Source organism: Gossypium hirsutum, chromosome D07 (genome assembly GCF_007990345.1).
Source record: "Gossypium hirsutum isolate 1008001.06 chromosome D07, Gossypium_hirsutum_v2.1, whole genome shotgun sequence".
Taxonomy (NCBI): Eukaryota; Viridiplantae; Streptophyta; class Magnoliopsida; order Malvales; family Malvaceae; genus Gossypium; species Gossypium hirsutum.
The window spans coordinates 57,909,455-57,925,048 of NC_053443.1; the positions used below are offsets into that span (position 1 = coordinate 57,909,455).

At 34.4% G+C, this 15,594-nt stretch overlaps 3 protein-coding genes across 7 annotated transcripts; 1 reads left to right on the plus strand and 2 right to left on the minus strand.

The window, feature by feature from the left end:
* The first annotated feature begins 1,060 nt into the window (after positions 1 to 1,060).
* On the plus strand, positions 1,061 to 8,613 carry LOC107926511 (zinc finger CCCH domain-containing protein 41). Of its 4 annotated transcripts, none has more exons than XM_041098028.1 (6): positions 1,062 to 1,364; positions 2,680 to 2,750; positions 2,850 to 3,534; positions 4,644 to 5,819; positions 6,143 to 6,457; positions 7,480 to 8,613. In XM_041098028.1, exons 2-6 carry the CDS (start codon positions 2,746 to 2,748, stop codon positions 7,831 to 7,833), a joined length of 2,535 nt encoding a protein of 844 aa, XP_040953962.1. In that variant the 5' UTR covers positions 1,062 to 1,364; positions 2,680 to 2,745; the 3' UTR covers positions 7,834 to 8,613. The 4 variants fall into 4 exon arrangements, with proteins under 4 accessions (XP_016712870.2, XP_040953962.1, XP_040953963.1 ...); XM_041098029.1 differs by having other exon boundaries at positions 2,731 to 2,750; XM_016857381.2 differs by having other exon boundaries at positions 1,061 to 1,364; positions 2,680 to 3,534.
* LOC107926388 (oleosin 18.2 kDa-like) lies at positions 8,446 to 9,245 on the minus strand. The gene has a single exon (XM_016857234.2). It carries the CDS (start codon positions 9,155 to 9,157, stop codon positions 8,651 to 8,653), a length of 507 nt encoding a protein of 168 aa, XP_016712723.1. The 5' UTR covers positions 9,158 to 9,245; the 3' UTR covers positions 8,446 to 8,650.
* Positions 9,246 to 10,411: 1,166 nt separating this feature from the next.
* Positions 10,412 to 15,594, minus strand: LOC107926416 (denticleless protein homolog). 2 transcript variants are annotated; one of them, XM_016857267.2, is made up of 16 exons: positions 15,326 to 15,594; positions 15,138 to 15,250; positions 14,796 to 14,904; positions 14,608 to 14,672; positions 13,889 to 13,927; positions 13,587 to 13,683; positions 13,418 to 13,514; positions 13,232 to 13,295; positions 13,090 to 13,166; positions 12,903 to 12,984; positions 12,430 to 12,494; positions 12,229 to 12,313; positions 11,881 to 11,949; positions 11,734 to 11,801; positions 11,588 to 11,636; positions 10,412 to 11,014 (listed from the first exon to the last, which is right to left on the minus strand). In XM_016857267.2, exons 1-16 carry the CDS (start codon positions 15,390 to 15,392, stop codon positions 10,631 to 10,633), a joined length of 1,530 nt encoding a protein of 509 aa, XP_016712756.2. In that variant the 5' UTR covers positions 15,393 to 15,594; the 3' UTR covers positions 10,412 to 10,630. The 2 variants fall into 2 exon arrangements, with proteins under 2 accessions (XP_016712756.2, XP_016712757.2); XM_016857268.2 differs by lacking the exon at positions 13,889 to 13,927 and having other exon boundaries at positions 15,326 to 15,483.

Genomic DNA, 15,594 nt, shown 5'->3' on the forward strand with positions numbered 1-15,594 from the left:
AGGATATCTTCCTCATATATCTTTTCTCATATATCTTTTGAGAATTGTGTGCGCCTATTTGGTGTGATAGAACGTTTAAACAAAATTTGTTACTCTCTAGGCAAGGCCGTAAGGTCAAGCTTTTGCAATGTTCTTGTGTCACAAGATCATTATTCTTTTCTCAAAAGAAATGTTTGATAAGATGTGTAGCACACCCATTTATATACATTAAACCCATTCATTTCCTCGTCAATGTAGAATTAATACACTTTACCTAATTATTTAGAGTGCTTTATATGACACTTAGAACTATTAAATAGTTTGAGGAGGTATGTTGTCGCGACGATATAAAAATTATAAATAATAAATGGATTAAGATAAGCAAGGTTAAATCCCAAGCTATACCTATATTTTAAATATGTCTTTCTTCTTTTTTTACCAAGCCTACTTTAAAGCTTATTTGTCTCTATCCCTTTCAATTCAATTTGATTTTTAAATTTAGACCAATAATCCGATTCTTAGACCATTCTAATAATTTAGTATATGAACAAATTTCTACCTTTCAATTTCATGTACCTAGCAATTTAAGGAACATAAGAGAGTATCAAATGAGAAAAAAAAAAGGAATTCTGAACAAAAAGAGAGCATAAGGGAGAGAAATGTAAATGTACAAAAAATTAGTCCCGAAACAAAATTTTATGGGATAAATATTAAAATTATACATTAACTTTAATCTAATGTGCAATGTAATATATGAATTTTAATTTTATACGCTTTTATATATGAAACTTTGATTTGATTTAATTTTCACAAATCACTAATAATATCATCGAATTAATACCACTTTATGTTGAAATATTACATACACAAACAATTATATTAATCTGATATGAAAATAAATAAATATTTATTTCTTTAAATGCCTATAATCGATCAAAATTAAAGTTTCATGTATATATATAGATCACAATTTAAATTTTATATGTATAATTACATTAAATCAAAGTTTATACATCAAATTGTAGATCAACCCAATGTTTATGTATAAATTTTATATTTATCCCAAAAACTTTTTTCAGCCTTTTTCGTCTCTTTCCTCGTCTCTCAAAAATCTCGTTTCCATGTATTTATATTTGTCTTTTTTTAAATTAGAAAAAAAAAATTATCACTGCTTCTTCAAACCCTCTAAAATTCTCTAATAACCCCGCCCTCGATTAACCCTTTATTACGATCCTGACCCTCTGTCCGGCCGACGTATTCTTTTCTCTTTTCCCGAAATACCCCTCCGTCGCCTCATAAAGTACCTTCTTCACGATTTCAAAGTCGGGCCGGATTCAAATGATAGCTCCGAAGACATTCCTCCTTCTATTCGTCTAGAATATTCTGTAAGTTCTTTTTTTGTTAACTAAATATATAGTTTGTTTCTTTTTTTGGCGAAACAGGGATTATTGATTTTTTTGGTTAATTATTCCAATTTCTTGGATTTAAACTGTGAAAATATAGGTTTAGGAGCTTAATTATTATTATCTTTGAGAAATTTTTGGGATTAGGTTTTGCTTTTCTAGTTATTGTTCTTGATTCTTGTTTAAATTTGTGTCTAGATTTTCGTCGATTTTAGCTTTATTGTAGTTTAAGTGGAATATATGGTTTTAAGCAGTTTGGAGGTTGTTATTGAGCTTGTTTTTTTTAGGTTTGAAAATGAGAAATCACAATTTATGACATGCTCAAGGAGTAAAGAAATGAGTTATGGATATGTTGCAGAATGATATTTGAGTTTGAGGTGACTGACATGTCTTAGGGTTTAGATTTACCTTGCTCGAGCTTGATAGGCGGTTTATTATTTGGTTTAAATTATTGTTTATTAATGCCTGGACATGCTTGATTTGGTATGTGTTAATATGATAGCTTTGAAGCGTGCAAAAAAACAAGTTCCATTGACGTTATGCAGTAGTTTTTGCTGTAATATTAGTTTGCTATGAGTTCATGGATCATTAAAACCTTATCAATGTTGAAATAATGGTTGATAATGGTTTTCTTAGATGCATTTAATTTAATCTGTATATTCTTTGGTATTTATGTTAGTGTTAGCTGTAGGCAATTGATTGGCCTTTTTTTTTTAGTGTAAGGTCTTCTTTGGAGTTTATGCTGGTCATATTTTGTAGAAAAGTTAACTCAGAGAGGTTGATCTTCTGAGTTTGTGACAAAATGCTTTTTTATGGAGACTGAAGAGTATGGTTAGATGTCCGTCATTCTAACTACCCAAAGTCAAATTATAGTGGCAGAGCTGTGGATCTGGTTGGTTTGTGTTCCATAGCATTGTTAGATGGATTTCAATTTGAAATGACTTCTAATGTGGGATATGGATGGTTTCCGTCATAAAACTAGAGAAATTTAGTTTGTTCGCATTTAACTTTATATGCCTTAATTGACTCATGGGTTAGAACATGGATTTATTGCAATATCAGAAACCTCATTATGAGGCATTAGAAATGCAAGTAAGTTGTATATATGCTAGCTTACTAGGCATGCGGCCAGAAATTTGTTTATAGTTTTGGGACCATTGGTTATGTGAACTTCCATTTGGACATGAGGTTGTTGTAGTGAGTGCATAAGAATTTATGTAAAAGGTCTATTTATTGCTGTGTCAAGTACTGTTTTATGTTGTTATTATATACCTTAAACTCTTTCCGTTAATCTTAGATCTTCCTTCAAATGGCTTCTCATGTTGCTTGACTGCTGCAATTTTGATAGAGATTGGAACTCTGCATGCGGTAAGGAACAATTGTTTGTTATTTATTTCGAAAGGGTCCAATGGAGCTGAAAGCTTCATCACCTAAGCTTGGTGGTCTTTCTCCTCCTGCTTATGTTAGTGGTCCTGAGGATAAGGAAATCAGTGATGAGGAGGATGATGACCGCAACCACAAGCATCTTCGGCGTGATACACGTTCTCAATCATTAGAGACAGATTTTGTGGATCCAGCTTTTACAAGGCCATACAAAAAGCACAATAAGCCTTTTGAAAATGGGCATCCTATCAGAGGAAATGAATCTCGAGCAGGTGAAACCTGGAAAAATTACAACGGTTTGCCACTTGACAAAGACTTGACATCCAAGTTTGGCAGAAGACGCCCTGGATTTAGGTTGAACCAAACATTTAGCGGAGATTATGGTCCTGGTAGGGCAAGAGGAAGGGATAACTCTTCTTGGAAACAGTGTGATCCTAGGTTTAGTTCAGTTGATATTGCTTCTCAGATTGTTCAGCCAGGATCTGTTGCTCCAAGTCTCTTTGCAGGAAGGGGATTACCAAATGTTTCAAATGCACAAAGCTCATCATGGACTGCCTTTGGGCTTATGCCTGGAATACCAAATGGTGGCCTAGATACTCTCCATCCCATTGGCTTACAAGGTGCACTCAGGCCTCCGATGAATTCTTCATTGAATATGGGCATTCCTCGACAGCGTTGTAGAGACTTTGAGGAGCGTGGATTTTGTCTAAGAGGAGACATGTGCCCAATGGAGCATGGTGTCAATCGCATTGTTGTTGAAGATGTTCAGGTATGCATTTTTGCTGATGTCCAACTTAATTCTGACATGTGCCTTATACAGTTGTCCTTGAACATCATACTGTGATGCAATAGAGGTGTTCACCAGTTGACCTAGCCTGCTTCGGGCCGGGCTTGGGTTTATTTTTTTCAACCTTGGGCCACCTGGCCTGTGCCAATTTCCTGTTCAATAAATAAAATATATTAAAAAAATTATATTATATTAAAAAATTAATATTAATATATTTTTATAGCGAAACAGGCCATTTGGGCAGGCCAGGCTCAGGCCTAGAATCAAGCCTAGGCCTGTCCGAGCCCATGAACACCTCCAGATGCAATAGGTTCCAATGTTCATCTGGATTATCTTATCTGGCTACCAACAAAAAGTATAGGATGGGCAATGTGCTAAAAAGGTTTTTTGGCTGTTAATATTTCCTTTTTAACACCTTTCAAAAGCTTGTTGCAATGGTACCTTCATCTCAATGCTGCACTACCACTGAAAGCTAGGCTTTTTTTCTTGTTGTTTTAAGTTCATTTACCTGGGTTTTGCTGCTATATTTAGAGTGTAAATATGCTATACTACTACAAATTATTCTCATGTTACTTCCTAATATATTCATTTGATGTTTCCTTCCACTTATGTTGATCCTATTTATTTTTTAACAACCTCCTAACCAACTAAAGCGTGAATACCAGATAGATTTCCTGCTTTGGCGCCTTCTGGTAGATTAGCTTCAATTGCTATTGATTTTTAAGCATCTTCTTGAAGGGAAGCCCCCTGGATAGTATAATGGGGTTACACAAACAAGAAATTTGTTCCTATAAAAAATATTCTGCTTTAATCATTGACCAAAAATATACTACATGAATTAGAGATCTCTGCAATTAAACTTCTTTAACATAATCAATATTTGCTTCATGGCCTATATTGACTGGTGGAGTTGCTTCTTTTCCAATTTATACTGTCTTCTAAATGAGGATCTCTTCCATAATGTGCATGCTTCTGAAATCCAAATCGCCTTCATAGGAGAGTTCCTTCTTCGACTTTGATTCTTTATTATCACCCTGAAACACCTAGCATTCCTCATGCATTAAAGTTAACAGTTCTTTTCTGATTTGCAGAGCTTGTCACAGTTTAACCTTCCTGTAACAGTTTCAAGTGCACAGCTATTGTCAACCCCTGCTGTACCTGGACCACTGCCTTCAGGTGTTCCTCCCTCAGCCTCTTTAATGAACACTGATGGTATTTATAGAAAAAGTAGCAAACCTGGAATGACTGGCGATGCCTTAGGTTCAAATGGCACATATACTGTTTCTACTAGTGCTAGTGAGGCTGATTTATATGATCCTGATCAGCCTTTGTGGAATAACAATGGCTCAGAAGCAACGGCAGCTCTCTCAGGTCTACATTCACCCAAGGTTCATAAAATGGAACCCTTGCACGATAATGAGTTTCCAGTTAGAAGTGCTGGGTCACAGGGCACAAATTTGTCTGTTTGGGGTAGAATTGCTAGCTCAAGAAATAGAATAGATACAAAACAGGAAACTGATCTCACACTGTCCGACTATCTTGAGAATGAAACCAAGGGAGAACAAAAAGAATTTCCCAGCTTGCAAGGCACTTCGTGTCAGGTAAAGCCAATCAGCACTGAGGGTGATGGCACCAAAGTTATGGATTTGTCACTCAAGTCACAGACTGATAGTAGACATAATAGCAGAAAACCAACTCAGAAGGCATTTCGTACACTGTTTGTCAATGGAATTCCCCAAAAAAGCAACAAAAGAGAAGCTCTTCTTTCTCATTTTCGTAAGTTTGGACAGATTATTGACATTTATATTCCATCAAATAGCGAACGTGCCTTTGTCCAGTTTTCAAGGAGGGAAGAGGCAGAAGCTGCTTTGAAGTCACCTGATGCTGTCATGGGAAACCGCTTTATTAAGCTCTGGTGGGCTAATCGGGATAGCATACCTGATGATGCTGTAAAAAGTGGCAGTGGCATAGCAGTAAATCCACATGGTCTAACAGCTCCTGCTTTTCAAGTACAACCTGTTGCTGCAAGAGGAAAGGATAATCTTCAACCAACTGCTCAAAAAAGCAATGTTGTCCATGATGCTGATTTGCCGCCATCTCTGAATTCCCCTAGGCCTGTCAATTTGAATGGTCCCAAGGCTTCACCTCCATTGCAGAAAAAGTTAGAGACTCTGGAGCAGATGAAGGAGGAGCTCCGCAAGAAGCAGGAAATGCTGGAGCAGAAGCGGAATGACTTCCGGCGCCAGTTGGACAAACTTCAGAAACAAGTACTGAGAATTTTCTTTACTTTTAACATATACTTCCCGAAAACTGTCGTGTTAGAAGTTGCATGTTCCATAGCATGGTACTTTTTTTAATGAACCAGAATTCTATATCCAAGTGATTTCAAAAACGTCGTCAGCGGGAATGCAGCATTTCCAGTTTTCTGCACATGTATACTCGTTATTTTCCAATAGTTCAACTACATATTACGTTCACATGCTGTCACAAGTTGAGAGATAGCAAAATAGAACATCAAGGTATAAATATTGATATGGGATAATTACTCATAATTTTAAGTTGATTTAATGTGTGTTTCAACCTCATGCAGTCTAGTGGTGTCAAGGGCGACCTACATACCGAGCAAGCTGCTAAGAGGCAGAAGGTGGGAATTGCGGCTGACCCCGCAAAAGCTTCAACTTCAAGTTCCTCCGAACCAGCTGCTTTTGTAGCAACACCGTGCACTGTAGTGACAGATAAAAACAAATCAACGGAGAATCTTGCATTGCAGGAATCTACAAGCTCAAAGCATCATTCTCATCCATCAGCGGTGGTAGGGCATCCAATCATGATAAATAAATACAAATTGGACAACCGACCTACTGCTTTTCAAGTTAATCCACCATTGCCTGCGGGTTTTGCAGATGTGAGTATTTTTCTCGCCTTTCCTCTAAGAAACATATTTGCTCCGTCATTTATGATGATAGATTTTACCAGAATTACTCTTTTATTCCATTTTGAAAATGATAAAAATAAAAAGAAGCGCATTTCACTAGAAGACTTTCTTGGTATGTCTAGTACTCTAGTTATTTGTAGTGATGAATTATTCCAAAGGTGAAAGGCATAACATAGCATGTGATATTTTCTTGCTTGCACAAAGAGAGTTTAATAAAATATACTTGTGCTATGTTGCTAAGACTTGAGTTCGAGTCTGATGCGAGGATGTATTTGATATTGGTGTATTCTCTAAGTTTTTCTTTTTACGTCAAGGGTCCTTTTAGAGTCGCATGCCCATATGCATATCTAAAAGGTCAAAATATGCTATTAGTCCTTGTACTTGGACAAAATTTGAAATTTAGTCCATGTTTTTAAAAAGTTAAAAATTAAGTCCTCTCTCTATTCTGATTTAAAAATCTCAGTTCAATCATTATTAGTATTTCCGTCAAGATTTGTCAACTTGGCATGTTCTGCGTTGCATATAATTGACAGTTGAAAATTTTTGACAGAAATTGTAAACAACGATAATGATTGAATTAGAATTTTTAAATTAAAAAATAGGATTGAATTTTTAACTTTTAAAGTAGAGAACTAAATCTCAAATTTTGTACAGGAACTAATAGGAACTAATAGCATATTTAAACTATCTAACGTGTATGGGATACGGGTACTTTACGAAAAAGAATGGTCGGAGCAACATAGTATTTATATGCTCTTTAGTCTTTACATGATATTTAACTGAACTAAATTGTTTTACTTCGTTTTCTGAACCAGAACATTTTGATCTAGAACATGGTTTCATTCTGAGGGCTCATGCTCTTGGCCCCCAAATTTACCTAAAAAATGTGTAGCTCCATCTAGAAATAAAACCATACCCAATGCCATAAACTAGGTATTTAACATTTTTCTTTGTAATCAATGAGAGGTTGCTAAAATCTGTGTGTCAATTAGGTTGATGTTTTGAAGCAACACTTCTCACAATACGGCGATCTCGTCTCTGTGGAGCTGCAAGATGTGGAAAAAGATGATAATACGGGATCAGAGGCATCGCATAATTGCTCGGTTCTTATAACTTACAGCACACACCACTCCGCAGAGAAGGCTTATGCAGATGGTAAATGCTGGAAGACACATAATTTACAGCTTTCATGGCAAACATCTAGCAATGACCAACATAGTAGAAAGGAAACCGATGTGGAGACCAATGAAAAGTTAACAGCATGCTGCAGTACTTCGGGTAATTGCGAGCATATGGAATGTTTAGTACCGGAAGATTCAAAGCATAATCCCATCCCAAATGTCTAAGCATGAAAGAGTGGCTTAAAAGGCTTAAGGGTCATTTTGAGGCCGTTTTGGGGATTTGTACAGTTGAGGTAAAATGTTAAAAAATCCTATTGAAGTATAAAATTTTGTGAAAGTTGAAATTCCATTTGTTTCTTTTACAGTACAATGTTTGTTTATGATATTCTCATATATTAGTTGTTGCCACCACAAGGATGATTAGGGGTGGCAAATTTGTTTAGAGCTTTAGGGGACTAACATTCTCCTTTTCCACGAGTCTTTGGGAACCTCCTTTTTTTTTTATTTACTCTCTTTGATTCTCCTTATAATTCAAAGGTTAATTTTTATTTTGTTTTTATTACTGCTTATGGTTGTCCAATTTCATCTCTTTAAATTAATACATTTTTATTCTTTAAAATCGAGAAATGTATATAACTTCCCTAAAATCTTCTTACTGTTTTAAGATAATGGTAAGATTAAAATTTTATATTCGAAATAAAAATATTTTAAAGATTAGATACAAAATATAGAATTTAAAATAATAATAATATTTTTTAAAAATAATTAAATGAAATTTAGGTTCTTTTTTCCTTTCAATATGTTAGCCATGCTCAAATGTTGCATCTCGGAAACTGATTTCCTAAAAAAGTAGAGTATATTTTATTTAGAGTAAAAAAACAAGCATGATTAAGACATAAAAAGGAAACATACATGGAATTGAAGCAAAACCCACATCATTCAACCACACATGCACGCTAACAACATAATACAACCCCCCCCCCCAAAAACAAAAAACAAAAAACCTACATTCTTTTTATTCCCAAAAGCCCTGTTATCATCTTCAAGTCCTTCCAACTTGACCTTCATGTGCCTTGTTCTCAATCTTCTGCCCAACTTCCTTTGTCTTTTGCCCCACATACTCTGCCATGTCCTGTACCCTTCTCTTTGCATGGTCTAAATCTAGCTGCTCCGTCCCTGTTGCGTACCTCAGCCTGTTAAGCACGTAACTCAACGACGACAACCCTGTTAACCCAAACGCCCCCGACGACAAGAACCCCGTCACTGCCATGGCAATGGCAATGGCAGCTGGGACAAGAACTGGGCTGAAGATGATGAACAGCGGTGTGGCTAGCATCAGCCCAATGACGGTGCCGGCCAGTGTTAACCCGGCTAATGCAAGCAGTGTACCACCAATGGGGAGAAGTGTAAGGACGGCTAGAACTTGGCTTGTTGATGGTCCACTGTGATAGTTCTTTGCACCGTAACCGCCTCCGGTTGTATTGTCGAAACGGTACTGTGGGTGAACTTGAACTTGGTGAGGCAGGTTGCGGTCACGGACTTCAGCCATTGATACAAAAGCTTATGAACTTCAACAATAGAGAGAGAGAGAGAGAGAGAGAAACTTTGACAGTTGACAGTGAAAGAAAGAGATGGAGAGAATAGGGGAAAAGGGGGAGGGTTTTATAAAGGAATAAAGAGGTTTAATGGGAAGACACGTAGGGGATGACATGGTGAGTTGAGGCTTTGCATGGGGAACAAGTTTCATTGTGATTCCTTAGCAATAAAAATTAAAAAAGAATCTTAAAAGACAAGATTTAAAGAAAGTTTTAAAATGTGTAATAATTTCTTGTATTTTTTATCAATTTTAAAAAAATTAAAATTGAATTTCTAAAATTAAAAATATAGAAAGTAAATTTGGGGAAAACATTGCTGGAATTGACATGGTTGTGAAAAATTGACATGGTATTAGTTTTGTAGTTTATGAAAATCGTAGATTCAGTCCACATACTATTCAATTTGGTTGAGTCCTGCTATTAATTTTAATCTTTACTAAACATTAACGGTTAAATTTATTATTTCATATATTACTCACCAAAAATATAATTAACAAATTAATTGTCATTTGCACCAAGATCGAAATTTTAAATTTTGAAAGTTAGAATGACCCAATTAAAAAATATACATCAAATTTATAACTATACATATATTATAAGACAAGTAATTAAGCTTAACCAAATGAATTTAACTATTTTTATTTAAATCAAACTAAAATTAAAAAATACAAAAAAATAAAATTAAACAAATTAAAATACAAATATTAAAATTTTAGCAAAATTTAACCTTATAAAAAATGTGTTCTTAATCTATACAACTAAGGACGGCCCACGATGGACACCTGTCCATCTTTGTCCTTTTACCTTTTACATGAGAATATTATGGGTAAATATTAACCCCAATCCCTCTACTTTTTAAACTATATGAATGGTTAAATTTCAATTTGATTCCTATATCTCACTTAAATTTCAACATAATTTAATACCTCAACTTTTATAATACCATTAATTAATCTAAATATTTTATTCTAATTAAAATAATTATGTAAACTTTTAAAAATTGTTAACTTCGTTAAATTCTTTATTAAATTCAAATCTATTACAATATTATTTTATTTTTTTGTTGTTTAAATACAAAGTTTATTTTATTTATTTTTTAAATAGCACACCAACACAAAAAAATTCTAATAATATTAATAAATGAATCTAAATTTTTAAAAACTTAAAGTGAAATTAATTTTTTTAAAAATCATATCGAATTTATATAATTAAAAAAATTAAAAAATTATCTTTAGTATAATTAAGTAAAATTCGTAGACAACCGTAGCTATGTTTAAATTCGGTAACCAATTTACAAAACCAGAATCTATACCCATTAACCAGGTTATTGGTGTTTAAAGTGCAAGGAGGAGTTTGAACAACTTTACTCAACACTACTATTTTTATACGAAGCCTTTTTCCTCAATGAGAAATTTACCGCCAAAGTTTCATGGAGCTGCTACAAAGTAATCTTTAATGGTTTTTCTTTTCAAGGAAGAAGGTGGGTTTAAAACTGAAGATGGGCTTTTCATTGCAGGTTCAGGTGTTTGCTCAAAGCTGCTTGTTTCATTGGTGTCTGAAATTGATGCTAATAACTTTTTCTTATGCCCTTCTGGTGTACTAAGCAAAAATGTAGTGGTTACCGAGTGTGATGGTGAGCTCACTCGGATTTGGTGTAATGGTTCATTTGATGAATCTGAGCTGCCGCTTTCCTCATTATCATTCATCAAAACTTTTCTACTTTCTGTGCTTGGAATCGCATTTACTCTTCTTCGGATGCTAGATGATCTTGAGGTGGAGCAATACTTGTTTTCAGTGTTCCATATCCTTACCTGACATATAAATGCGGATTTGAAGAATGATTCAATAATTCCAACTGGTTGCAATGGGAAACACTACTTTAATTTGACTCATTTCACATCAAAAATCCTTTAAATTCGATAAAAGTATCGTGAAATTTGCTAGTCAGATTGCATTTCCTATGCTGTAAATTAAATAACAAACTAATACTTTTTATTAACCATCTATTTCTACTATTAAAAATTAACCAAACAATGCATATACCTTATGCTAACATACATGATCTAACTTTTAACAATAGAAATAAATAATTTTTTTGACAGAAAAAAACATTTTTCATTTCATCTACTGTAAAAAAACTAATTTATCCTCTCTTTTTTGAGTAAAAGAGACAATGCAATCTAACTCCATAATACTCTTACACTTTAAATACATGTGAAGAGATGCATACTAATGTTTGATACCCTCAAATTCTAGTAACATTGAATACCCTGCTCAACTGTTATGTTAGACATCCAAAGACCCTAAAAAAATGAAACACATTAAATACATTCATAGACACTCACACTCAAATTTAAGTAACAAAGCTTAATTCCGACACATACCGTGAAATCATCTGCAGTAGTTGCTATCTTTCCTATCTCAGATGGGCACCTGCAAAGTACAAAAAAAATATATTAACATTTAAAACCGAGCAAACAGCGAATGGGAAGCATAATAGAAACTACGGTTGCAGTGAAAGGAAATTTACCAATCTACTGCAGTGACTTCGCCGTGATGATTTCTCAAGATGATAGGCTCCGCTTGAGGCTTGTTTACCTGGTTTCCATTGCTAACTAAATCATGTTCATGTATCAACATAGAACAAGAAAAGTTCGTTTTTAAGAATATAACCAACCTTCCATATATGAGCATTTCCATTACTGGAACCACTTAGTATGTGATCTGCATCTGGACTGATTGCTGCCTACAATTGCATATAAATTCAAAGTTAGGAGAGATTATCAATCTAACAAAATTAATGGTGTGCATGAGCTCTATCTTACTTGAACTAGAAAAAAAGTTTTGGATGCAAATATGCAACTACTATGTTCAATTTTTTCCCTCAATTTGAAAGATTATATCCTTGTACCTAAAATATGTTCGGATGCAAATACTTGAAGAAAAATGAGAGTCCGAGCAAATAGCTTGGTCTTATTAATAACATTTAAAGGATGAAGCGGACATAAAATGAAACAGAATATACCTTCACATAAAAAGACTCTATTTGGCATCCAGAGAAAGTTTGCATAGGTCCCTTATCAAGCTGAAGTACATTATACAAATATACTCTAGTAAAAGGAAAAACAAAATGAGATATATAGCAGTAATTAATGATTTTTTTTTTTAGTGTACAAACCACCAAAACAGAAATTTTGGCTCTATAGTTAATCTCGTCGATCAGTACCTATTGTCCATGCATGATGCTGTGAGGAACACTCCTTTCGAATCCTGAGACAAGCTAGATATACCCTGAAATCAAGGACAGAATTAAAAGAAGCCATGTTACTTAGATTTGAGTGTAAGTGTCACATGTAGATATATATATATATCTAACACCAGTTTTTTCATATATTTAGGATCATGTGCTTGTATTCATATTGAACAATGGTTTAAGTTTGGAATTTGCGGTTAAAATAAAGAACTAGAGCAACATTAGCATAGTAAAAAAAACGCCATGAGACATGCATGATATATGTAACTCTAATTAAAGCTCTAGATTTTCGGATCAATGTCAATCCTCATGCACGCATCTGGACCATTTTGCAGCAGATTATCGGATTGGACAGAATGCTCAATTATCTATGAATGGCTTTTAATTTCTCATAATCTCATGCTAAAATAACCATTTCAACATATTTTGAAGGAGAGAAAGGCAACCTTTTTAGATGAAGACTCTGGCTTGGAACATGCCCGAGTGACATGAGATTTCAGATTTCTGGTATCCCAGAACTTCACAACGCTGAAATAACCAGGGTTGGAAGGAAAGGATATTAAGTCCACATGAATTTATGCTTAAGTACTCAAAACTTAAATCTTAGGAACCTCAGAGGTGCTTCTAATTTACCTGTCTGCTGCTCCAGCTGTAGCAATGGAAACCTCGTCTTTGAGATAAACAAGTGATGTAATGCTTGCAGCAGCAGCCTGACAAGATTAAGGTATTAAGAACTGCTTATGAAATTCTGAAGAAACCTCAGCAGTGAACAAACCTTGCCATGCCTACCCCGCCTTGCTTGAGATGAAGCATGAGCTCCTTTGACCATGGAAGTTGCCCTGAATGAAGTGACAGTAACAGTAATCAATGAAGTGACAACTTACTACCAAATATTAAAAATACAAAAGGCCGACATATTGAGATATATATGTACGTGTGTGCATGCATAGCGATAACTTACGTAAGGCAAACCCCATCATATCTACTTCGGGAGTTAATCTTGCATCTTAGATCCCAAATAGCAAAGGACCCATCTCTCGAACCAGAAACAACAAGATCTGTTGGAAAATTAATGCTTAAAGATCATATCTTTCTGCACCAAAAGAAAAAGGATTTTAAGAAAACCTTACCAGAATTTGTTGGATGAGAACTCAAACATTTTACACTTCCTGTGTGCAACATCAAGACTCCAATGCATTTCTTTTCCAGAGCATCCCATACTTTTATCTGCAAAATGTCCAAAAGAAAAGGCAATTCATTTACATCCGTCGTTTCTCTCATTGAATTGAAATACTAAAGATGCACTTTAGAAAGAAAAACTGAAGCCAATTTTATAAATAAATAAAAAACTCAAAATAAGGGTCACGTAGCACAATGTAAAAGAATCAACTAAACAAAGCCTTAAACAGTCTTTTTATGCATGGCTACTTACAGTTTGATCTCCTGAAGCTGTTAAAATGTGACTATCTTCCTGCAAGAAATATTCACCGGCATTGAGGGAAAAAAAGCATGGAGCATAGAATCATTGACTAGAATAGTTTGCAGGGCAATGATGATAAAGAATTGTATTAAACAATTAGGTCACGTCAGCTTTATCTTTTTTCTTCAAATCATGACACATAATTCATCAAATAAGAAAAAATGGGTTTAAAATCTTTGGCATAATTTGAATGAAAAGAGATATAAAGTGACGTGATATATAACAATTCCATGCAATCATTTCTTTAGCAATGACCTCTTCATATTGTTTAAGGTAAACCAAAAAACTGACCCAGATAAATTTTAACTTGATAAAAAATGTTCTTAATTCGTTTCTATTGTGTTCAAGAAGTCGGTATGCACAATTATTAAATAATGCTTCCCCAACCAATGCACTCTTTTCAACCATCCACACGAATCTAAGTCCTCATCACAAGCTCAAATAGCATCAAAAGGATGAGCACTTCTGTCAAAGGGTACAATTCCACACTAGTGCCAAAGTGAATATATTTTCACTCGCATTGTGTTTACAAAAGTAATAAATACTATCATGGTCGATTAGACCGTGAATATCAAAAGCAAAGAGAGCCAAAACCACTAAAAAACAACTAGAGCGCCGCGATTTATTCGCGTAATCTTCTAACAGTCAAATGCAGAAAATCGTGGGATTACCTTTATCCAGCATACATCAAATATGGCATTTTCATGAGCAACCCAATCACTGATTCTTGCTTTTTCTGCACAAATTTTTTTAGATTAATTACATACATACAGACAGATGGATATACATATCACTGTTAATAAATTTGAAAAACTGAAATTGTCATTCTGAAAGAAAATACAAAATTAAACAAATGAACCTGCATTTTCCTGGTGAGATGCAGCGGAAGAAAGCTTCCTACGAGAATCAAACAAGCTTACATATCCAGCCTCATCAGATACCGCAAAAATATGAGAATTTTTACTCGCCTGTAATTTAAGATTTCACAAATGAATTTTTTAATGCAATCCATAAAACGAAGGCACACACACAAAAATGAATGCAGATATCAAGTCAGATTCAAAAGCCAGCCAGACTTGAAACATAATGAAATACTAATCCAACTAGTAAAACTAAAAAATTATACCAACATTGTTGTAGAATAAGAAACTTATTTATAGTATATTTATATGATTGATTATTTAAAAAAAAAAAAGAGCACCTTGCAAAAAGAGATGGCCAAGGGAGGAGTCGTGTCAGCATCGCGTTCAATGGCAACAGCACCGATTTCAGTAAAATCCGAAGCTAATTCATCAATAAATGATCGTTTTCTAACTGAAATATATGTATATATTAGATAACAAAAAAAAAAGGCAAATAACAGAGCGAGAGACAGAGAATGTGAGTTACCTCGAAAGCTACTGAGTTCTCTGGAACTGATGCCATGGAAACAATATTTTGATTTGGAGGAATCCATTTGGATTTCTCAGAGAGGGAGATTTGAAAATCGAAAATATTAAAAATTAAAAATTAAAAATTAAAAATTAAGAAAATAATAATAAAGAATAAAATGAAATGAAACGGAGGGGAATGTTTATATATTTCCTTTGATTTGGCGCGAGGAGTGTTTGGCTGTTTTGAGATGACGCGGGAAAACTCAAATTTCTTTCCTTGTATTT